General features: G+C 48.5%; 1 protein-coding gene across 1 annotated transcript; it reads right to left on the minus strand.

The window, feature by feature from the left end:
• Positions 1 to 605: 605 nt before the first annotated feature.
• On the minus strand, positions 606 to 23452 carry dcaf6 (ddb1 and cul4 associated factor 6). The gene is made up of 18 exons (XM_080537206.1): positions 23349 to 23452; positions 22888 to 23001; positions 20274 to 20409; positions 19188 to 19399; positions 16398 to 16491; positions 15457 to 15600; positions 14920 to 15264; positions 14250 to 14426; positions 11073 to 11136; positions 8640 to 8792; positions 7515 to 7591; positions 6422 to 6881; positions 6128 to 6169; positions 4496 to 4634; positions 2372 to 2528; positions 2154 to 2242; positions 1698 to 1803; positions 606 to 1013 (listed from the first exon to the last, which is right to left on the minus strand). The coding sequence occupies exons 2-18, from the start codon at positions 22996 to 22998 to the stop codon at positions 955 to 957; spliced, it is 2565 nt and encodes an 854-aa protein (XP_080393332.1). The 5' UTR covers positions 22999 to 23001; positions 23349 to 23452; the 3' UTR covers positions 606 to 954.
• Positions 23453 to 24980: the final 1528 nt, after the last annotated feature.

The following is a 24980-nucleotide window of genomic DNA, read 5'->3' on the forward strand; positions in this document are numbered from 1 at the left end:
TTTGGAGGACCAACGTGTCAAACTTGGCCTTCATTAAGCCAATAGAAAACAGAAAGAGTGTTGAAAATGGACAGAGGAGGAGGGCCATTGGCTTTACTTCGCATCAACCATCTCCCTCAGCACTTCCCCTGCAGTGCTTTGCACACCACACGTTTCTGATTCAGAGCTCCATCTCGCAGCTGTGTGATTTCGCTGAACTCAAATAATAACAAATACTTCAACTCTGTAAACTCCCACTCCCACTAAGGCCAGGTTTGAGTCATGGTTATTCAAGGCTTGTATAGCCTGGGGAGGAGGTTAGTTTTACAGTAACGTGTCGGTTGAGTTGGAAGGCGATTGTCATAACAGGGCTTCATCGTAGCTACCGTCGCTAGTATCGACCTTTACATCTCAATGACACGCCTTGTAAACTAGAGTGACCACCTGCTAAAAAGTACCTACATTTAATGTTGTGAATAAGCTAATAAAAGAAAAAAAGAGAAACAAGTTTTCAACAACAAAATGGTTTACTTAAAGCATAATTCTTATGTTTACATGCATAACTGCAAGTACGGTATATAAACATTTGAGTTCTTTGCCTTGCGCTACAAATAAGAAATCTCACACCTTAACACTGATCAAAGCTCGTTTCGCTCCTGACAAAAATAATATTGCACTTAACATCCTCACGTACCAGTCATCTAAATAGTTGTCCCACTCTCTTAATATATATCATCTGGCTTGCACTTGCATTCACACACTTTTTTTTCTTTTTTCTCTGATGCAGTTTGTTTTCTCATTCAGAAACCTCAGTAAGAAAGTCATCTTAAAAAAGAAGAGCTAAAAATTTAACTAATGCTCAGGTAAGGAAATATTCTACATTATACTTGTACAAATCTCAGATTTTCAAGTGCTTTTAGAGCAAAAGAAAAAAAAAAGTGTTTTTTTCTTTCTTCAAATAAAATGGCAGCTTGGCTACTGCTCATCCTCGTTCTCCTGTCCGGAACCTTCTGAGCGATCACCTTCCAGGCGGTCTGTGGAAGTAAAAGGGAAAGTCGTGATCTTAGAATGATAAGGTTCTATCTCCGTTTAGGGTAGTTCAGAGATATTGAGCGTCAAAGTTTTTACATTCCATTATGTTTTGTGAGATGGAACCTTTGTATTTTATTAATTACTAACTCAAAAATGTCAACATTTAAAAAAATAACACCACACAGGCATTAATAAACACCTAATGGATCAGATTATGTAAAAAACTAAATTTTGACAAAAATGGAGATAGAACCTTATAATTCTAACCTCACGAAGTGTGAGGAGACTAGATTGTAGACCTGCCACAAGTGCCTGTGAGCTTGCAGCGATTGTATTATAAAATGGTGGCTGTGAATTGAGTCAGTGAACCATGAACTCTCCATGTTAAGAGGCTTACTGTACCATGGCACAGGAGGGCTCAAAAGTCCAAAAACACTCTTACATACACTGTTAACCCGCCACTTACCAACACCACCATTTGATGTAATGCATCAGAAGAATGTTCAATGCTCAATTGAATTTACTGGCCATTGTTTAAATCTCCTGGATTCAAAAACTGGATCAATATACTGTACTGCCATTAAGACATCACATGATACCGAATATCAAGCGGTATGTGTGCATATGTGTGTGTGTGTGTGTGTGTGTGTGTGTGTGTGTGTGTGTGTGTGTGTGTGTGTGTGTACCAGTTCTAATGTGATTGAGGGAGGCCAGCATCCGCAGCATGAAGGAGGCGGGGACTGTGATTGTGTTCCTGGTCTCCTCCAGCATCAACTCATTCCGTGTGATCACCTAGAGAGAGAGAGAGAGAGAGGGAGAGAGAGAGAGGGAGAGAGAGAGAGAGAGAGGGGGGGGGGGGAGAAGGAGAGATGAGCAATTGAGAGAGAACGTGAGTTTGTGAAACTAATAATTGTAATGTTAAACCTTTTACTAGACCTCTTATTTTCGTATTTTATTATTTATCTGAGATAATGTCTTGCAGTACTACTACTACAGTAGCGCTGTAAATCCTGCCTCTCTATCTTCCTCAGAGCGATCTGTAAAACACTGTCCATAAAACCAGCAGAACACGTCTGAAACAGACAACTGTGAAGTCAAGCTCAACTGCTGCCTGCCTGTCAGGCTTTAGATGTCACTCATACCTCGTCAGCCAGGACTCTGTTAAACGACGGCGACGCCTCGAGAGGCGACCATATCTTGATGTCGTAGTCTATCCCTGACGAGGCCAGAACTGCAAAAGAAAAGAAGAAGCTAAATGTCAACAGACAGGACACAACCACACACACACACACACACACACCATTAGAACATGACCTTGGTGCAGGAGTAAGATAAGAAAGGTCAAGTGAGAGCCACTCACTGGGGTCGTAAGGGTGCGGCTGCAGGCAGTTGACCACGTGATTGTCGGCCTCCAGCAGCATCAGGTGCTCGCCCGTGTGTCTGTCCCAGATGAAGATGTGGCCGCAGTCGGAGCCGCTCAGCACAAAGTTGTTACCCCAGAAACACGACTCCTTGATCTATACGACGCAAAAAAATAAAATAAAAGAGAACAAAAGACATCGGAAGACATTAAAAGCTTTTTTTTCCATTTTAGGACACATATATGATCATGTTCACTAAATGAATCAAACCCTTGTTTGCATTTGATTCATGACATCTCACAAAGACCACGTGTTGTTCACTGACACCCATGTTCCTTTCATCGTGGATTACATGGTTCCGTTTCCAGCTGGTCCAGGGCCTGTTGTTGGGTTTCTACAGTAGGGGGCTGAACCAGGGGAAGGTGTTCTAGAATGAGCTAAGTCAAGGAGGACCAGTAGTAAAGAGAGGGTAGTGGAAACATTCCTACTTGTGTTTATTAGAAACTGCATTTCTCAAGTGAATCAACATTCTTTTTTTTATCTCTGCTTTCATTGCACTATAAAAGCCTGGTGTATGAACATCCAAGGGTCAGGTCAGCATGACCCTGATGGGAGTGACTATGTCTCTATATAACACAAATACGTGCGCAAATCACCAGATCATCTTTCCAGACCATCTAGGCAGCTACTTCCCCCAGACTAACCAACAGCTACTTCCCCCAGACTAACCAACAGCTACTTCCCCCAGACTAACCAACAGCTACTTCCCCCAGACTAACCAACAGCTACTTCCCCCAGACTAACCAACAGCTACTTCCCCCAGACTAACCAACAGCTACTTCCCCCAGACTAACCAGCAGCTACTTCCCCCAGACTAACCAGCAGCTACTTCCCCCAGACTAACCAACAGCTACTTCCCCCAGGCTAACCAACAGCTACTTCCCCCAGACTAACCAACAGCTACTTCCCCCAGGCTAACCAACAGCTACTTCCCCCAGACTAACCAACAGCTACTTCCCCCAGACTAACCAGCAGCTACTTCCCCCAGACTAACCAACAGCTACTTCCCCCAGACTAACCAGCAGCTACTTCCCCCAGACTAACCAACAGCTACTTCCCCCAGGCTAACCAACAGCTACTTCCCCCAGACTAACCAACAGATACCTCCCCCAGGTTAACCAACAGCTACTTCCCCAGGCTAACCAACAGCTACTTCCCCCAGGTGACCAGGTCATAAACAAGCCTACTGTAGACAAATGACTATCATCCCCAAGCACACCCCATGTATACAGACTACCTACCCTTAACACACCCCATGTATATGGACTACCTAAACCTTAACACACCCCATGTATACAGACTACCTAAACCTTAACACACCCCATGTATACAGACTACCTAAACCTTAACACACCCCATGTATATGGACTACCTAAACCTTAACACACCCCATGTATATGGACTACCTAATCCTTAACACACCCCATGTATACAGACTACCTAATCCTTAACACACCCCATGTATACAGACTACCTAAACCTTAACACACCCCATGTATACAGACTACCTAAACCTTAACACACCCCATGTATATGGACTACCTAAACCTTAACACACCCCATGTATACAGACTACCTAAACCTTAACACACCCCATGTATACAGACTACCTAATCCTTAACACACCCCATGTATACAGACTACCTAATCCTTAACACACCCCATGTATACAGACTACCTAAACCTTAACACACCCCATGTATACAGAATACCTAAACCTTAACACACCCCATGTATACAGACTACCTACCCTTAAGCACACAGTCACTTTACTGAAAACGACCTCTTACACCCACTGCCACCAAGTGCAATACTCATGACATTTGTACTATTTTATTTTGGACTATGTGTACTACTAAATTGTGTGGTGTCTTATTTGTCTCCCAAAACTTGTCACTTGTCCAGTTGTCTGACTTATGTCTTGGAACTATTGTCACTTTATTTATCATCCTTATCTGTCTTTGTGCTGATGTCAAGGAACCAAAGCCTAAGAGTTGTACTTTCTGACACTTGTGTCATGTCATAATGTGACGTAACCATAAAGGTTGAAACTTGATGTGTACCATAGTCCTGGAGTTGCGGTGGCCTTTGTAGACCATTTTGACCGAAGGTCTCCTGATGTTCTGGGTCTCGCTCTCCTCCATCTCTCTCCTCTCCTTTCTCCGACGGAACAGTTCCTGGATGCGGGCAGCAGCTGAGCGCCTGTGCCACACAGACACACACACACACACACACAGACACGGACATGGAGACACACACAGACACACACACACACACACACACACACACAGACACACACAGACACACACAGACACACACAGACACACACACGGAGACACACGGAGACACACACACACACGGAGACACACACACACACACACACACACACACACACAGACACACACAGACACACACACAGAGACACACGGAGACACACACACACACGGAGACACACACACACACACACACACACACACACACACACAGGTTAGACGTAGCCCCTTAAATGTTCATCGTTCACTCTATTTAAGCAGATGGGAGACAGAGTCAAAGAAGCCATGCTGAAACATCCCTTGAAAATGCTGAAGCTTCTAAAAAAAAAAAAAGTTATAACATGAACACTACAACACTGCACACTAATACAGTAGCATTGTAGTCTTTTCCAATTACCTGGGTGATTGCAGTGTAGCTGTGTTCAATTATACAAATATACAAGTCAGTAAGAGTTCAAGTCTTTAATTCGGCATAGAGATTTGGCAGACACTTGCACATGCTTGCTTCTTCCTATGCCCTCCCAAGCCCCTCACTATCGCATTCCCTACACCCGTAGTCCTATACCCCCCTCTAGTGTTAGCCATGAGTACTACACTGCAGTGACGTCAGTGTATCTGCCTAGGGATGATGTTTCCTCTTGGCAAATGGTGAGAGACAATCATGCGCCTGCATGCCTTTACTATACAACAGAGGAGGCTAGTGGTAGAGGCTAGTGCTAGAGGCTAGCTACACCAGAAGACAGGCTCATTGTAATCCTTGGAATGGAATGAGGAATGGTGTCAAACACATGTTTGGTACCAGGTACCAGTGTTAATTTTGTCAGGCTTTTTAAGTCACTTAGTCTTTGGTGTTTAGATGAAGATGCACACCAGTTCTAGTCACACCAAGTCACCTCCAAACTGAAAACATTCCAGTGCAGTTTCAGTCGAGTTTTCGTCGCTGACTACGGCTAGACTAAAATGTTTTGGGGTTTTTTGTGGACTGAGACTGCACTGGAATGTTTTCAGTTTTCATCAACTGGAACTGGACTGGAACTAAGAACAATGGAGGTGACTTGGTGTGACTAGAACTGGTGTGCATCTTCATCTAAACCTCCAAAGGCTAAGTGACTAAAAAGCCTGACGAAATGAACACTGCCAGGTACCATTCTTCCTGCCATTTCATGCATTACAACGAGCCTGTCCTCTGATTTCTACCTCCACCAGCCTCCTCTGCTATACAATTATCATACATACATATATACTATATATTAGTCTTCTGCAACTGCAACAGTGCCTGTCAAACCCACACACAAGGCTCAATTCTGCCGGTGAAAACTAGAAAACAACACCGTGTGGATACTTTGAGTTTAGGTCTCTTAACTGAGCACAGCACTCCTTGCAGGTTAGAAGCTTTATTAGTCATAAGCACACAGACGTTACCTGATCATCCTATCTCCTACCGCTGATCCTCTGAAATTAAATCTATGTGTATAGTAGAATAATCAACGGCAGCACAAAAACCCCACCCTTTAAACATCATGGGGAGGGTGAATGTCTTAACAGTGGATGTATACAGTGTGTGTGTGTGTGTGTGTGTGTGTGTGTGTGTGTGTGTGCGCGTGTGTGTGTGTGCGTGATGTCCCACATCGATGAGGACGGGGGTAATTGTGTGCATGTGTGTGTCCAATGTGTGAGTGTATGATTGAGTGAAAGCGTTGCATTGTGGGTCCGTACCTTTGTCCCTGAACTCCTCTGTACCTCGCTGAGGGGATAAGAATCGGGTCGTCGTCACTGTCGTCTGAGTCCTGGTTGCTACGGGAGGGTTGACCCTGCCCCCCCTGCCCGCCCCCCTGCCCGCCTTGCCCCCCCTGCCCGCCTTGCCCCTCCTGCCCACCTGGCCCCCCCCCCTCCCCAGTGGGCTCCTCCCTTCTGCACCCTCCGGACGTGTCCTCGGCACCTCCTCCACCCTGGCTCCTCTCCTCCAGGGGAGACGTGGCCACACCGTCCCCCACAGAGGAGGCCCCTTCTGCTGGGGCCTGGGCCTGTGCGCTGCCCCCCTGGGAGGTGGAGGTAGATGCCTTCTCTGTGCTGTGAGCAGCAGCAGCGCTCTCGGCCGCCTCACACGCCGGTTCCGTGTGGGGAGTCGCCGCCTTGCTCCGCCCTGGGGGTCCAGACACACTAGCAGCTGCTCTTACTGATGGGGGGAGAAGACACAGTTAGTAAGAGACAAGGACCAGAGGCTTTTCCAACTACAGATCGTGACGTTAGAATTATAAGGTTCTATCTCCATTTTTGTCAAAATTGAGTTTTTTACATAATCTGATCCATTAGGTGTTTATGAATGCCTGTGTGGTGTTATTTTTAAAATCTTGACATTTTTGAGTTAGTAATTAATAAAATACAAAGGTTCCATCTCACAAAACATAATGGAATGTAAAAACTTTGACACTCAATATCTCTGAACTACCCTAAACGGAGATAGAACCTTATCATTCTAAGCTCACGATGATCTGACCATGAAGAGCAATTAAAAGGAAAATCTCCTGGTCCTCCCAATTAGATTCAAGATTCAAGATTCCAGATTCCAGATAGCTTTATTGTTCTGTCACACAGTGACAGAGATTCTCCTTCGACAGGCAGCTCAAGTGCAGCTCAAGAATACAGTTTCCACATTAAAAAAACACACATAGGGTCACATACATTAATACATACGATAAAAACAGACAGACATAGCAGTGTTTATAAAATGTGCATAGTGTATAGTGTACTCCCCCACTGGGCAGGAGTGCGGAGTCACACCTCACGCCATCGGCCGGCTTCCTCTCACCTTGCCCTGAGGCTGAGCTCTCTCCTCTCTCTCCTCGCTGCCCTCCACTGCCCCTGGAGCTGGACGCTCTGCTGCTCCTGAGGGGAGGGGGGAGAGAGGGGGGGGAGGGGGGGAGAGGGGGGGAGAGACTGGGATAAGTGGGTCACAGAACGAACAACATCTCCAATGGAACACCTCGAAGGAGAGTGAGATTGTGTCTCAGCTGAAACTTAGGAGAGAGTACAGGGTTCCTACAAGTTTCAACGAAAGTCTAATTTAAGACCTTTTTTAGACCTCTTTGAATATAATTTTAGACCTAGTATTCGCGCCACAGCTTTTTGTCATCCTGGAGGTGATGAAATTAGGGATTTCACTGCCATAGACAAAAAAGGAAGCCAATTGGCATTTTTTTGGGTTCCAACTTGATTCGTTTCCGCGTAAATAGATGTGGTCGGACTGATTTCCTTGCAGGATCTCATTTTTAAGACCTAGCACCTCATTTTTTGAGCGAATAACTGAAACTTGAGACCTTTTTAAGCCTTAAAACGCTTTGAACGCTGGATTTTAGACTTTAAGGAACCCTGGATGTTTGGTTTGATTGGGTCTATGAGCTGATGCGATGATGAAATAGGAGTGGGTTTTAGCTGAAGCAGCGTTTGGCCTATAGCTCTTAAATAGGACCTCTCTCTTTTTGGGCCACATGGCACAGTTAACATCACACAGTTAACATCACACAGTTAACATCACATTCTCTATGCGTGTTATCTTTGGTGTGAGGACTTTGGCTGTACTGGATGACGTTTACATTAACATTTTTGGCATTTATCAGACGCCTTATTCCAAAGCGACTTACAATCAATACATTTGAATATTAAGCATGTGAATCATCAGTCCACCAGTCGTAGCAGGAAGAATTTTTTTTTTTTTTACACTGGAGAAACAGAGAAACAGTACAAGGGGGGCAATATAACTTTTTAGGGGACAGTAGACAGGAAAGCGGGTGTCTTTAGGAGACGCAGTGCTGAGGGGCAGAAGATGTCTCAGGAGGAGCAGTTAAGGTGTAACCTGAAGAGATGGAGGTCTTCAGTCATGACGTAGTCCTGTCTCCCCCGTGCTGTGGACTAAGCCTGGCACACACACACTCACCACTCGTCTGTGAAGTTGAGCTTGATGGTGCTGGTGGTGGTTCCCTCTGTGCTGTAATGGAGGCTCAGGACCGGTTCAGCCGTGCCCGCCCGACCACCACCACCAGGGCCGATACTGCTGCTGATGCTACTGCTGCTGCTGGTGCTGGTGGTGCTGGCGGTGCTGGTGCTGGGTAGCCCTGACCCACTGGCGGTTGCCGGTCCTGACCCAGTTTCAACCGTGACTGTTGAAGTTGCACTGGTACTTACATTTGCAGCTTCTAACAGCCCTAGAGAAGAGGAAGAGACAGAAAGAGAGAGAGTCAGTTATGCAGTTGTGATTGACGACATCGGCTCAATATAGGTTGAAATGTGCCTCTGCTGCTCAGCCTCTGAGCAGCTCCTGGTAGTGAAAAAAGGCACTCGCTAAAAACGGTTCTAGATATTTCCCATGTTATTGAATTGAGAGTCTGTCCATTTGAGTCAAAGCGTTTTCATATTCTAGTAGTGTAGTAGTGTAGTAGTGTAGTAGTCTAGTAGTGTAGTAGTGTAGTAGTCTAGTAGTGTAGTAGTGTAGTAGTGTAGTAGTGTAACAACATCGTGGTCTGGAAGACAAACGCATCGTGTGTTTGTAGTATTTTCTGCTCAGACTTGTAGTGGAAAGGACAATATTATTCCACAGCGACATGCGATACTGTTCTCTACGGTGCGTCAATGCAAGAAGCCACACTCCCTCTTTGTTGCATTGTAGATACACTCTGAACAGGCCTGAGACCAGGGGGAGGCTGGCGGAGGTAGAGACCAGGGGGAGGAGGCTGGCGGAGGTAGAGACCAGGGGGAGGCTGGCGGAGGTAGAGACCAGGGGGAGGCTGGCGGAGGTAGAGACCAGGGGGAGGCTGGCGGAGGTAGAGACCAGGGGGGGAGGCTGGCGGAGGTAGAGACCGGAAGACGAGGCTCGTTGTAGTCGGTATCAAACACGCCCGTCCTCCCATTCTCTACCTCCACTGACTGGGACACGTGACAGTAATGGGAGTCATGCAATGGACACCGTCAGGGCCCTGACCAGTGTTTGGAGACACAGAGGACGGGGGTGATATCAATGAGGTGATACCAACGATGGGGGGGGTGATACACAGAAGACAGGTGAGAGGGAAACAACAGGAGACACAGGACTCATGGACAGGCCTCTTAAGTCAGCCGCTATAACACACTATAACACACTACGGCTCGTCATGAACAAACAGCTTGGAACGGTGCGGTCGCATTCCTCTGTATGTTCCATGTTTATATGGGAGGATATAAACACGGTGGATTGTATTGACAGTGATTCGTTTTTGTTTTGTTTTGTTTTTTGAGGGTGAGATGGACAGCGGTACTGGTCTGCATTGCCGCGGGGAGGAGTACAGAAAGAAGAAGGAAGAATGGTAGCGTCAAACATAAACAGATATGAAGGTCGTAAGGTCTGACAAACGAGCAGACATGTTGTTCACGGTCCAAGCTCCAAACAGAGCCTCGGAGGAGACGGCTAACGATAAGCAACAGAGAACAGCGTCCCGTGTTGTTTTCTCTGGGGTTGCCACTGGCCGACAGAGAAACAGAGATGGATATCGACGCAGACGTTTTCACAGTTTGACACAGGGTGGTTTCCATGACAGAGTGTGCAGGGGGAAGTAGCGTAGCCATACTCTATACAGGCTATTCGGCTAGCAAGCTAGAATGCCTCATAGAGTCTGGTTACAATGCGGGTTTGCAGTTGTCGGCACATGGGAGTTAGTAAACAGGGTGTTGACGTCATGCCAATTGGATGACCCTCTTTTATAATTGAGCAATCACGTTGGCTTGTTTTAATCAGCCTCTGCCCCCCTGAAGTCTTGCAGTTTTTTTTTTGCGCATCTGCAGTGATAGGTCGGTCCCCTCTGAATGATTTATGAGTAAACCAATCAGGTGTAGCGATCAAATCTTGAAACCGAATATTGCCGTTGGAAAAGGGATTAAATCGGAGGGGGGGGGGGGGAACCCCTTGTAGCCACACCCATTTGGGTACAGTGGAGCGGAGTGTCACCCTATCACGGTCTGTTGCTAGGGCTACAGGGGGGTAGAGGTGGTGGGGGAGTTTGTTTCCCAAAAGCTCCCTGAGGACAAGATGGATCAGACATGCACCGTCCTGAGACAGAGATGTGGTGCGGGCGGGGCGGAGCGGTGCGTTGCAGTTCCAAAAAGTCACATGCAAATCAAATAGAAAGAAACATCTCACAGAAGTTAAAAAGAGATCAAATGAAACAGGGAGGAGGAGGAGGAGGAGGAGAGAAAGAGAGAGAGAGGAGGCCAGGGAGCGACAGGGAAAGGAGGTGAGGAGGGAGGGGGGGAGGAGGAGGAGGAGGAGGAGGAGGAGGAGGAGGAGGAGGAGGAGGAGGAGGGGGGGAGGAGGGGGAGAGGGGGGGAGAGGAGAAGAGACGCACCCTGCTGCTCATCCAGAGTCATGGATCCCAGCTGTTTGTTAACCACAGACGAGGGGGAATCTGGAACACAAATAACACTGGCTGAACAACGGAGAGGTCACACAGAGAGGTCACACCCGGGGTCACACGCTCAGGGTCACACAGAGGTCAAAGTTCAAACTCAGGTTAAAGAAATGGACCACGGCCAAGCAGAGTAGGAGGAGTCTCACCCAAACACACCTGAGGAGAAGTTTTACTGGGCGGTAAAAATGCTGTGAAAACCAGCAAGGTGCGGCATTGTAACACAGCGTATGAGTGGTGCAGAGTAGCCATGTCACTACACACACAGTATGCCAAGCTGGTGGTGGAAGATGTGAAATACATAAACACACACACACACATACAGTGCAGTGCTAAACACAGAAACCCCAAATGAAGTTATGGCTTTTATACAGTATTAATACGGTTGTTGTTGTTATTATTATTACTGTAAAAACAAGTGAAGGTTTGGGGGTAGTAAGGGTGGTCAGTGTGTTCTACTGTGAGGCTTCAGGCGCCAGGGGTAAAGCCATGACCTCCACTCCTACCGCTACCACTCTAACCCAGACCCAGACCCAGACCCAGACCAGACCCAGACCCAGACCCAGACCCAGACCCAGACCCAGACCCAGACCCAGACCCAGACCCAGACCCAGACCAATCTGGCAGACAGTCCCACTTTATGTGGGCAGTAGCTGGCCGAACTCAAAATATATCACCTTCTACCACAACGCATGGTCGCATGGTTTAATTCCAGCACATTCCATTGTAACCCAGTGATAATATGCAGTACAGCCATACACGACTACGGTCAACGCAGCTAGCCTAGCTCAATCACTCAAATTCAAATGTTTCAGGGCAAATGCACTTTGAATGGAGGACTACAGGCTAGCTACTAGGACGATAGCTAAACCCTGGTCTCTCCGCTGGAACCTATGGTATGTCTTCTTCTCACACTTTCGCTTTGTTTAGAACAGCCAAGGGAAATCTAGGGAAATCAATGGAACCACGACACACGCACATGCAAAAGGCCCCACAAGGGCATAGCGAGTTAGAAGTAAAGTAGAAGCCAGGATGTACAAGAGGGAATGAAGCTCCCCGTGAAGGGCGTAGAACAGTACATCCCCACAGTGTGTATCAATCGACATACCAGCTAACTGGCAGACGGAAGCCTTTACTAGACTACCGTACAACATGGTTAAGACCACTGGCGGACTCGGGGGGGGGGGGGGGGGGGGGGGGCAGGGGGGGCAACCGCCCCTCCTGGTGCCCCCGCGGTTGAAAAACGTCTGTCTTAAGTGCCCTTTTGAGTGGCAAAAATGCCCTTTTGAGTGGCAAAAATGAGAGGACGTGCCCTATTGGTTGCCCTTCCAATGGTCTAAACTTGACCATGTGCCCCCACAGTTGAAAAACATCTCACTAAAGTACCCTTTTGAGTGGCGAAATTAGAGGATGTGCCCTATTGGCTGCCCTTCCAATTGGTCTAAACATGACCATGTGCACTGATGGGGTCCCATGTTGTGCAGTAGGTGCCCTTTTTTTCTTTTCGCCCCCACCTGCCCTTCAAACAGCCTGAGTCCGCCACTGGTTAAGACACCGCATCAGTGCGCCTCACACAGGGCTCGACAACCATACCACGCTCTCGGTGGCATGGGACTCCACAGCCAGGAGGTGCCAACTATCGAGGGTAGCTACAAGGGACTACCCAAGCAGCAACGCGGGGGTGGGGGGGGGGATGGGGATGGGGTACAGGTGTGGAGGGGGGGGGGAAGGAGTAGTAGATGAAAAAGAATGATATATTTGGGTAGTCCAGGGGTTGAGGGAAAGGAGGAGGTATCGGGTGGATTGGGCAGGGCAAGATGATTCCTCGACCCTCCCAAGCTGCAGTGGGAAACGTTCCACAAACCTGTGGATGATTACAGCAGTCAGCTGTCAGTGAGTGACATCACGCACACGAGCACTGCGTTTCATTTCGGGTTTTCAGGGCAGAACCGGAGAACTGTCCTGGCTACGCTGTCTGGCTGGAAAACTGGCTTGCTAAACTAGCCTGATTGGCAGGGTGGGCTGGGAGGAGCGCAGAGAGCTATTGGAGAGCTGGATCTCCTCTCAGAACATTTCACATACTGATAGCTGACTACGTGGAATGACCAACGTTTTTCTTTTGCCTTCTGCAGCTTGAAAGGGAGGTTCCACTCTACTAATATAGGGTTCTAGCACCAGTATTTTTTTTTGTAACTTACATTTTTATTAACTTTTCTGCAAATACAAAAAATCACCACTTCACAACAACAATAACACTCATCGATTCACAGAAAAAACAATAGGATAAAGGACAAACTAAATAATAATAAAATAATTATATTGTGACATGTGGGCTTCCTCTCATTTACTCAGAATTATCATACATGAGTTCCATATTAGTGGTGTCTCTTTAATGTTACACTTGTTCCTCTTTCTTGTACTCAATCCATTTTGCCCATTTCGAGTCTAGCACTAGTATTTGAAGTAGTACACCACACCCCAGACAGTTTCTAAGCACAAAGATCGTACATGTTAGATCATAGAAGAACATCTAGACTCTCAACTCTGAAATACTTTGCCAACAATAATGTAAAATGTGTCTGTTTTAGTTTCCAAATAAGTAATGTTCTGTTCTCTTTGAAACACACTCAATACATCAGACTTATTTCCTGCCAAATGCGCTGTCAAATGTCTTACGCTGTCGACACTAATAAGTCCATTGGGTTGCCTTGGGCACGCAATGGTGTCAAAGAGGAATTTCTTGCAATAAAGTGTGGTTCAAAACTGGCTTTCTAAATAACGTATCGAAAAAGTAAAATGTGACTCAGGAGCCACAGTGGTGTAACATATCCTTGATTTGAGATATCTCTACGGAATGAACGGGCTTCAATGGGCACCGCAAGCTGACCAAAAGCTACATCTAAAATATCCAAAGTAAAGTAATGGAACATCCATTTAAAGGCAACTTTTGCCTAGACTCCATGGCATTGGATGAGGGAGCAGGTGAGGGGGGGGGGAAAGGGGGAAGACATGGGGGGAAAAGGTGTGTGTGTGTGTGTGGATGGGGGAGGGGGAGGGGGGAGCAATGGGAAAAAGGGGTACAAGTGTGTTGGGGGGCAGGTAGGGCAGGTAACCTGTAAGGGGGGCCGTCTCAGCTGCAGCAGCACCCCTCTGTGACTGTCTCTGTCTCTCGGAGGCTGCGGGGGAGGAGCGGGGGCTTCGCTCACCTTGCCCTGGGGGGTCGGCCAGCAGCAGTAACCTCTGTAAACGCCTACACACTAAACTTACCGGCAGCCGGTGAGAACCGTACTCTAACAGAGAAGTACAGGGAGAGAGGGAGAGTGAATGAGGAGGAAGGGGAGGAGGAGGAGGAGGAGAAGGAGGAGGTAGTGGAGGAGGAGGAGGAGGAGGAGAAGAAGGAGGAGGAGGAGGAGGAAGAGGAGAAGGAGGAAGGGGAGGATGAGGAAGACGGAGGACATGAGGAGAGGAAAGGTAAACAGAGATAGGTAAACAGAGATAGGTAAACAGAGATAGGTAAACAGAGATAGGGTAAACAGAGGTAAACGGCAAAAAAAGATAAAAGAAATAGAATGCCAGAGGCGAGATGATGGCAAGGCAGCTGCTTGAGTGGTGGGGCTCCCACACACACACACACACACACGCACACACGCACACACGCATGGAAACAAAACACAGGTGGTGAGTCCCAGTCAGCTCTCTCTCTGTGTGTGTGTGTGTGTGTGTGTGTGTGCGTGTGCGTGTGTGCGCCCCCCACTCCCACTAGGAGACCCATTCGATTCTTACCGGACAACGCAGCCTCTGTGCTAGCGGCGGGTGTGGGCGCGGGCGGCGTCACGGAGACGGCGGCGTCGGCCTGACTCCTCTGCTCAGAGTCTGGGGAAGACGTGAGGGACGAGGAGGAGAGGGCCGAGCCCTCCAGAGACGAAGAGGTCGACGGAGGAGGGGCTGTAACCGTTGACGACGACCCCGAGGAGGACGAGGAGGTGGATTTGGGGAGAGGGACAGAGGAGGAGGCGGCGGAGGCGGTGGCAGCGGCGGCGGGGAACTTTGGAACTCTGGGCTCCTGTGTGGGGGTCACCGGGGGGGGCGCTAGGAGGGCTGGGACACCCTCAGGACGGAGAGAGGTGCCTGGGGAGGCGGGAGGGAGAAAAGCAGCTTCACTCATTCACTCATAACTACTAGGGCAGTCCAAAACAGGTGATGATGGTCCGTATTCGCGTTTCCCTCTCTCTGTGTGTGTGTGTGTGTGTGTGTGTGTGTGTGTGAGAGGTGGTGATCCGGGGAGGGTAAGCTGATCCCGCGGCAGGGTATCGGTCTCACCTCTGGGCCGCGTCTGTGGCCGGGTGCCCGTCCCCGTGTCGGTCGCCGTCCCCCGGCTGCTCTGCGCTTCGCTGGCCTCCTCGAACCAACGGGACAACATGTCTGACATCCGCTGCATCAGAGACACGTTCGGGCTCTGCTCTCCTGTAAAGAGGTCAAAGGCCACGGTGGATGTTTGTTCAAGCGCTCTCGATAAAACCCACGTCTCTACGAGGTCGTCCTATCGGGACGTTGTGGGTTGAGTATAGGACATGACTGGCAGTTTGGCGCATAGCTCATAACTCTATTACTGCGATACATTTGACTACCCAACAGCCTCAGTAGCTGGCAAGAGAATGGGACTGCTGCCTCTGCGAACAAAGGGGGAAATTCACATTTCTCCACTGATAAAAGCAGCAAACCACAGGAGAACAGAAATGCACACAGTCATCGTTTATTTTCCTCGACAATTTCCGTGAGATCTATACAACTGTTACGGTAGAGAGAGGCAGCTGTGTTAGTGTCTCAGCTGGGTCCCCTGGGACAGAGAGAAGCTACCAAGAAGCTAACAAGATCCCCATAGACACACAACATGTTCTTGTTACCATTCATAGACAGGGGCTTTGGAAAAGGGGAGCTTGTTGTGTCCTGTTTTGACAAGATTGCATTTTCTGGCAATTAATTAAATAAATATATCACAAATTGGCATTCTTATCGAGAGGGCTGAAAGGTACATACAGAGAGGTTTGTGTGTGTGTGTGTGTGTCTGTGTCTGTGTCTGTGTGTGTCTGTGTGTGTGTGTGTGTGTGTGTGTGTGTGTCTGTGTGTCTGTGTGTGTGTGTGTGTGTGTGTGTGTGTGTGTGTGTGTGTGTGTGTGTGTGAGTGTGTGTGTGTGTGTGTGTGTGTGTGAGTGTGTTTGGTGGGGGAGGTGTTGGCAGTGAGGAGGTTCTGCAGACTCTTACCGTCCCTCTCTCTCTCACTCTCGGGGCGAGCACGGGGTCCGGTGTCGGACCAGTCGCCGCGGAGACGGAGACGCTTCACAGGGGGCTGCCTCAACTGTGGGAAAGCGCACACACACACACACACACACACACACACACACACAGACACACACACACACACACAGACACACACACAGACACACACACACACACAGACACACACACACACACACACACACACACACACACAGACACACACACACAGACACACACACACACAGACACACACACACGCAGACACACACACACACACACACACGCAGACACACACACACACACACACACACACACACACAGACACGCACACAGACACGTACAGACACAGACACACACACAGACACAGACACAGACACAGACACAGACACACAGACACACAGACACACAGACACAGACACACACACACACACACACACACACACACAGACAGACACACACACACAGACACACACAGACACACGCAGACACACACACGCAGACACACACGCAGACAGACACACACACACACACACACACACACACACACACACACACACAGAGTCAGTGAGTGAGAGTGCAGTTAAAAATAGCCCCACTGTCAAAGCAAAACATCTCTGCACTACAAGGCTGGGGGCGCGTGTGTGTGTGTGTGTGTGTGTGTGTGTGTGTGTGTGTGTGTGTGTGTGTGTGTGTGTGTGTGTGTGTGGGCACGCTTTCCGCTGATGGTCTTCAACCAGGGGACCACCGGCCTAGAGCCAGGCTCAGCCACCACTGGGGGCTCCTAACCTGGGGAGGGACAGAGACCAGAGGCCTGTCCTGCTCTGGAAGAGTGGTGAGGTGGTACGGTGGGCAGCTAAATAAACGAGGGCAGCTCAGAAGAAGAAGGGCGCCTGGCGACGTGACGAGGGTCACATACGGGAGAGAGAGGTTCTGATGAGACGCTTAACAGGTGAGAGTGGGGGGGGAAGGAGAAAACGCCACATATGGGATTGGGAGAACAATAGGGCTGTAGAGAGAGAGAGCGAGAGAGAGAGAGAGAGAGAGCGAGAGAGAGAGAGAGAGAAAGGAAAGGAAAAAGTGGGGGAGGGTCGAAGGGGGTGATAGAGGGGTAGAGAGACTCTTTGGCAGGCCCTAGAGTCCCCGTCCCAGGCTATTTCGGTGGCTGGCGGAACATCGCCTGCGTCGGTCGCTCTATTTGGAAAGGAATGCACGTGGACGCAGCTGAACACACCACACGACAGCTGAGGCCCAGGCAACCATGATCCAGCACATTTCACCCCCCCTGCACCCCCCACGGCTCCACACACACACTAACTAGCTCCTGCTACCTCATCAAACCTGCTTACGGTGTGTGTGTGTGTGTGTGTGTGTGAGATACGTACGTGTGTGTGTGTGTGTGTGTTTGTGTTTGTATGTGTGTGTGTATGTGTGTGTGTGTGTGCGTGTGTGTGTGTTTGTATGTGTGTCTGTCTGTCCCCTCTTCTTGTGTGCTACTGAACCTGTGCCTCTCCCCCTGGCATTCATTGTATCTCCTCTCTTCCTCTCAATTCCTTCCCTCTCTCACATTCCCTCTCACACCCCCCCCCCTGCCTCCCCCTCCTCCTCCCCCCCTCCTCCTCCCCCCCTCCCTCCTCCTCCTCCTCCTCTCAATCCTTCCCCGGCCTTTCAGAGGTTGTTAGTTCCCCTCGCTGCACCACCGACCACCGCACATTTAGAGATGTCCTGAGAGCCACTTCAAAAAGAGGAAGAAGTGGTCAAAACAAAGGCCGCTCTGTTTCCAATAAACATCCCCTCAGCTGGAGAGAGAGGCAGCTTACATGCTTACATTAGAGGCCCAGGCCTGGCCGCGCGGGTCTACGCTCTCCCACCAGACACACACGTATGGAAAATAAACATGGCCGCTGGGATTTAACCTCACACTGACTCATGTAATTGGCTATTCCGGGGTTTTTAATGTTTCTAAGCACATTGTGTGGGAAAAACACAGATAAATGGTACGTCCGCACACACAGGCACACACACACACAGTCCTCACACACACACAGGCACACACACACACAGGCACACACACACACAGTCCTCTCCGCCTCTCAAGTCCCTCACGGCCCGTCCTGAGCATGCTCACTGCAGCACACTGTCCCATGCAGGGACGCAAATTGGCGATGGCCCAAAAAGGTGACAACTTTTGTTTGCCTGAAAACAAAGAACATTTATTCAAATTGTTGACCTATTTTGAGGTAGAAACGACGGCTAAAACGACGGCTAAAAGGTGACAAGTTTGCACCTAATTAATAATAATTTTGCCATTTAGCAGACGCTTTTATCCAAAGCGACTTACAATTACGAATTACAGGGACATTCCCCCTGGAGTAACTGAGGGCTAAGTGCCTTACCCAAGGGCACACTAGTAGTGGTGTGGCTTCAGGCGGGATTTGAACTCACAACCTTCCGAACACAAGTCCAACTCACTATCCACTAGACCACCACTACAGCACCTCTGCCATGGCTCTCACTGCACAGCCCAGTCTGAAGCCAGCCCAACCATGCTGCGTAGGTCGTCGTCGTCCCCCCCCCCCCCCCCCCCCTCGTACCCCACAATGCCGACATGGTTGGGGAACCCGTGACAAGCAATTCATTGGCCACCACAGTTCCAGTGGTGTTCTTCTGTCGCATTCTACTCCACAACCGCTACATTCTACTCCACAACCGCTACATTCTACTCCACAACCACGACATTCTACTCCACGACCGCTACAGTCAGGCGGGCGGCCTCACCTCCTCCCTCCTCTCCTCAGACGGGCCCTTCAGCTCACGGGCCTGGTCGTCCTTGGGGTCGAACAGGTAGATGTAGTCTGACGAGTAGCTGACCAGCACCTCCTGTCCGTCTCCGCTGTAGCACAGGGACGTCACGCGGCACGACTTGTTGGACAGGTGGGCGGGGACGAAGCGCACGCACATGCCCGTGGTCCCCCGGCCCATGTAGTTACCTGAGGGGAGGGGAGGGGAGGGGAGGGGAGTAGGGGAGATTAGTGGCCATAGATGGACGGATCGACAAATAGGCAAAAGATATATACGATACTGCAAGGAGGATGGACAGACAGACAGACAGACAGACAGACGACAGACAGACAACAGACAGACAACAGACAAACGACAGACAGACGACAGACAGACGACAGACAGACAACAGACAAACGACAGACAGACGACAGACAGACAACAGGCAAACGACAGACAGACGACAGACGACAGACAGACGACAGACAGACAGACGACAGACAAACGACAGACAGACAGATGACAGACAAACGACAGACAGACAGACGACAGACAGACAGACGACAGACAAACGACAGACAGACAGATGACAGACAAACGACAGACAGACAGACGACAGACAGACAGACGACAGACAGACAAACGACAGACAGACAGACAGACGACAGACAGACAGACAGACAGACAGAGTGACAGACAGACGACAGACAGACAGACGACAGACAGACGACAGACAGACGACAGACAGACAGACAGACAGACGACAGACAGACAGATAGACAGACAGACACAGACAGACAGACAGACAGACAGACGACAGACAGACAGACGACAGACAGACAGACGACAGACAGACAGACGACAGACAGACGACAGACAGACGACAGACAGACAGACGACAGACAGACAGACAGACAGACAGACAGACGACAGACAGACGACAGACAGACAGACGACAGACAGACAGACAGACAGACAGACAGACGACAGACAGACAGACAGACAGACAGACAGACAGACAGACAGACAGACGACAGACAGACAGACAGACAGACAGACAGACAGACAGACAGACAGACTCACCCGTAGCTCTGGTGCCCAGCATGCGTCTGTCGTAGATGCGTACCGAGCTGTCTGAGCAGCCCACCGCCAGGTAGTAGGGCACCAACGGACAGATGGAGATGGAGGTGGCGGCCCTCCGACAGTTTATCATGATGTCCTGAAATCACAGCGAGACACACAGGGAAAGACAGAGAGAGAGAGAGAGAGAGAGAGAGAGAGAGAGAGAGAGAGAGAACAGTGAGAGGTGAGCGGTGACCAGAGAAAGACAGAGAGACACACACACACACACACACACACACACACACACACACACACACACACACACAAAAGACTAAATACAAGAAAACTGGCAAGGAAAAATAAAGCTATGGAAAAGGCTATATCAAAACCATTTATTTTTTAAATAAACACTTTTCTTTTTCTGAACACACCTGTACTGTAATATCAGTCTAGGTCCCCCCAAAAAAAGAGTATGGTTTGGTGTGTTGCTGTGTGGTCAATGGACTTCATGTGAAACTGCATTAAAGGCCAAGTGAAGCCACAGATTATTGACATGGAATGTTTGTGGAACACAAACTGTCCTTCACCTTACACAGTGTGAAGGGTAGGATGCAGGGCGTGGGCTCAGTACAGGGCATGAATCATGGAGGATGCCTGTTTAGTCCATCTCTGACAGGTTTGATCTCATTGCCTCTGAACTCAAGCATGAAATGAGAGCAGATTGCAGCAACCCATCTCAAGAGAGAAACGCCGCACGCATATACACGTACGCGCACGCACGCATGCACGGACAGACACACACACACACAGACACACACACACACAGACACACACACACACAGACACAGACACAGACACAGACACAGACACACACACACACACACACACACACACACACACACTGCAGTCAGCTACAGTCGACGCAGTCGGGCGCCAGGCCAAGTAAACCATCTCTGTCTCTCTCTCACACTGGGACCCGTTTCAGACAGACAGACAGACAGACACACTGGGACCCGTTTCATTAATGGGCGGCAGATTGGGCAGAGAGTCGCTTTGAGGTATAGAAGAGAAACCTTCTCCAGGAGAGCCTCGGGTGATCGCTCTCCCGATCCACATGAAATGAACAACAAATGAACAACAACTCCCTCCAGTGATGAGCTGTCAAGAAGTACATAAGGCAAATGAAGGCCCATTCAAAAACACATTTCCCCCCCCTGTTTTGGAAAACATACTTTGTGAATTTCAGTGATAGAAATTCTTTTTTTTCCCCCTTACATGAGCTTATTCCACCTCTATGAAATGATTCTGCTCTGCCAACCTAACCAGACGGATAGGACATATCCTGACATGGCATCCGGAGATTAAGGCCCAATCCCATTTCTAATTGTTACCTCTTTTGGGAGTGACACTCGCTTTTCGCGCTTGCCCCTCGGAAAAGAGTCACAAGGGGTAGTGGTTGAAAGTCTTCCCCTATGAAATGGGACAACCCTTCAAGACCCTGATACGTCATCAGTAGTATCCTAGAAAAGCTTTAAGCTTTAAGTTTCACGCTATCAATCGAACAAACAAGTCATGAAATGAAAAAGAACAATGCTTCATTATGAGGGCCAGTTCTTTATCAGGCCAGGTCAAGGTGCTCTGTAGGCTAGCAACGTGCTCCTACCCTGCCTGTCTCTCTGCACTGATGTTAGAAGAGTGGTAATAAGTGCAACAACTTGGAGGCTGAACTTTACTCAAATTTCGGGCGTCATACGCCATCAAATGGGGGAAATGTGGCATGGAAATATGTTAAAATGCGGGACTGTCATGCACAAATTGGCCTTCAAACATATAATGTTAGATAGCTAACGGTAGACACATAGCTAGAAACATCGACATAATAGCGATTTTTTTTGGTTATGCATGTTAGAAAGAAAAGGTTTATAATACTTATAATACATTGAAATGACATTAAACTAAGATCATATGATGCTTATCATAATTTTGAAAAAATCGTTATTAGCGTAGAAAATAATTACATTTGTGGCTTTCTTTTATTGCTAGTGCGATCTCCAGTAATCCTGCCGATGATTCGCAAGGCATTCTGGGAATTCACATAACATTCCGTTTGCAACTCCGTTCAGAGTGTGCATCTGAAAAAGCTCAGTTTGAGGGGGCGATGTAGCCCTTCCACTTGGCCCTACTCCTGCACAATAAGGACATTGGGACACACCTACTCCTACATGTGAACGCGCCAAATAGAGGGGTAGGGCTAAAATTTAGGGCCAAGGGGTGAAATGGGATTGGGCCTAAATGGCCAAAGGAAAACTCCCTCCTGGGGTGGTGTAGCACACTAAGGCGTCCCCGGTTCGATTCCGACTGTCGACATATCCTGCATGTCATCCCTCCTCTCTCACCCATCCTTCCTGTCAATCTCTACTCTGTCTATCCTCCTCTCTCTCTCTCAACCATCCTTCCTGTCAATCTCTACTGTCTCTATCCTCCTCTCTCTCACCCATCCTTCCTGTCAATCTCTACTGTCTCTATCCTCCTCTCTCTCACCCATCCTTCCTGTCAATCTCTGCTGTGTCTATCCCATTGAATGAGAAATGCCCTAAAAACATATTTGAAAAGAAAAAAGCAGCTCCCTCCTTACGTCTTTGCAGTCTTCTTTAGTGCAGCTGGTCTTCATGCGCAGGTCGAACCAGCGCACGGTGCCATCCTCCCCACACGACAGGAACGTGTAAGGATCATTAGGTACCGTCATAATCTGCAAAAACAACAGACGGTGGAGAGAGAGAGAGAACAGTGAGAGGTGACCACAGAGAGAGAGGGAACAGTGAGAGGTGACCAGAGAAAGAGAGAGAGAGAGAGAGAGAGAGAGAGAACAGTGAGAGGTGACCAGAGAAAGACAGAGAGAGAGAGAGAGAGAAAGAGAGAGAGAGAGAGAGAGAGAACAGTGAGCGGTGACCAGAGAAAGACAGAGAGAGACAGAGAGAGAGAGAGAGAGAGAGAGAGAGAGAGAGAGAGAGAGAGAGAGAGAGAGAGAGAGAGAGAGAGAGAGAGAGAGAGGGGGAACAGTGAGCGGTGATTAAATATGTTTATTTAGTACAGTACCTCATAGGCTGTGCCATAGTGGCAGGTGAACTGGCACTGTCTGTTGATGTCAGGGCTCTTCTCTGTGTGGGTGTAGTAGATGATACCGTCCCCAGAGCACGAGATGATCTGCTGGTCGTTGGTCTGAGGCATGAACTTAGCGCTGAAGATGTTAGCGCGATGACCAGACCGTATGGTTGCTTTGACCTGAGGAAGAGCGTGAGGAAGAGGAGGGACTGTGAATACAGGTTGGGGGGCGGAGACGATGACCTTGAACCTAGCTTTCTAGAGTATTCAGTTGTTAAGTCTGACGTCAAACGTGACGTTTAGCAATTTCCGGGTCCAACCCAGAAATTCCCCGCACCAGAGTACCAGTGTACTAAAGCACCAGAGTACCAGTGTACTACAGCGGTAGAATGACAGTTCAATCGTTTTTTAGACTGGGATCTATTCATACAACAAGGGTCACAGCACTTTCCCCGTTTTCCCCATATTGTCAGCGTCTTTGAGCCTCGGAAAAGCGCTATATAAATATAATTTATTATTATTATTACTGAGGCATTTCGAAGAGAGCGCCTCAGCCAATGTTGGACCCGGAAACACGTCACGACTTAACAACCTTAGCTTTGGCAACTAATATCATTTTATTTATTTATTTTTAAAGTCAGGTCGTTGGGCTAAATTTTCCTTGACTAAAAAGCCTGTTGGATGCGGCAGCCAAGCTGCTGCACAGCACGTAGCAACAATCACAGCACTTAGCAACTTAAAATGGCGTACCGCCAAGACAAGGCAAGTACGGCTTTACCTTACTAAAAAACAAAATCCAAGATGGGGAAAATAATTGGTGAAATAGTGAAGAACGCAAATCTAGAAACAGAAACACTTGAGACTTGAATAACGTAATCAGAATGTAAAGCGCTATTTTGCCAAGGTCACTGAGTCCTGTTCCTCCGTCAGCATTAAAGACAGATCTTTTTTGGGTGGCGCATTATTATGATTTCCTTGTTGGCTGGCTTTTCTTCTCTGGTTGATTAGGCTGATAGGAAACCCAGTGTTTATATCCTGTAGCTAGTTAGCAGCAGGGCTCATCTGTATTCAGTCAGTCAGGCGCCTTACCTTTCTGTTGTACGGGTTTGTGATGACCAGATTGGTATCGTCTGACCCTGATAGGAGGTACTCTCCCGTATCATTCCAGGATATTGTGTTGACCTGGGGGGGGGGGGGGGGGGGGGAGAAGGAGGGGGGGTGCAGGATACATGTGTGAATTGATAGTGGATGAGGTCACACACACACAAATTAATTTCACTATGTAACAAACTATTTTCAGGCGGCTACTCCATCATCAGTGCATTCATTCATCTAATCCATCCAGGTCAATCTAATTTAGATCAACATTTCAAAAGAGAAGGCCGCCTGGATCGATCGTTGACTGATCAAACATGTAATACATAATTGTGCACACTCGCATTATACATAATTGTGCAGTTGCGTTTTTTAATCAAACTAGTAGTGAGACTCACAGCGAAGAAAGGAGAGCAGCGAACTAGAAGGACATGTTAAAACTCAGTGTTAGTGGACGGCAGCGCAGAGCACAGTGTGTGCCTCAGCTGTACCTTCAGCCTAAAATCAATATTTCATTAACTGCTCCTGCAG

Source organism: Nansenia antarctica (genome assembly GCF_963989245.1).
Source record: "Nansenia antarctica genome assembly, chromosome: 7".
NCBI lineage: Eukaryota > Metazoa > Chordata > Actinopteri > Argentiniformes > Microstomatidae > Nansenia > Nansenia antarctica.

What these genes read in the sequence shown, in the direction of transcription:
- dcaf6 (XM_080537206.1), bottom strand. Translation starts at nt 22,998, where the DNA reads ATGACGGTACCTAATGATCCTTACACGTTCCTGTCGTGTGGGGAGGAT. An exon ending in TGAGACGGCCCCCCTTACAG is followed by an intron (nt 11,137 to 14,249) that starts GTTACCTGCCCT and finishes TTTGTGTTCCAG; the next exon opens with ATTCCCCCTCGTCTGTGGTT. An exon ending in GTAGGAGATAGGATGATCAG is followed by an intron (nt 4,635 to 6,127) that starts GTAACGTCTGTG and finishes TGTGTGGCACAG; the next exon opens with GCGCTCAGCTGCTGCCCGCA.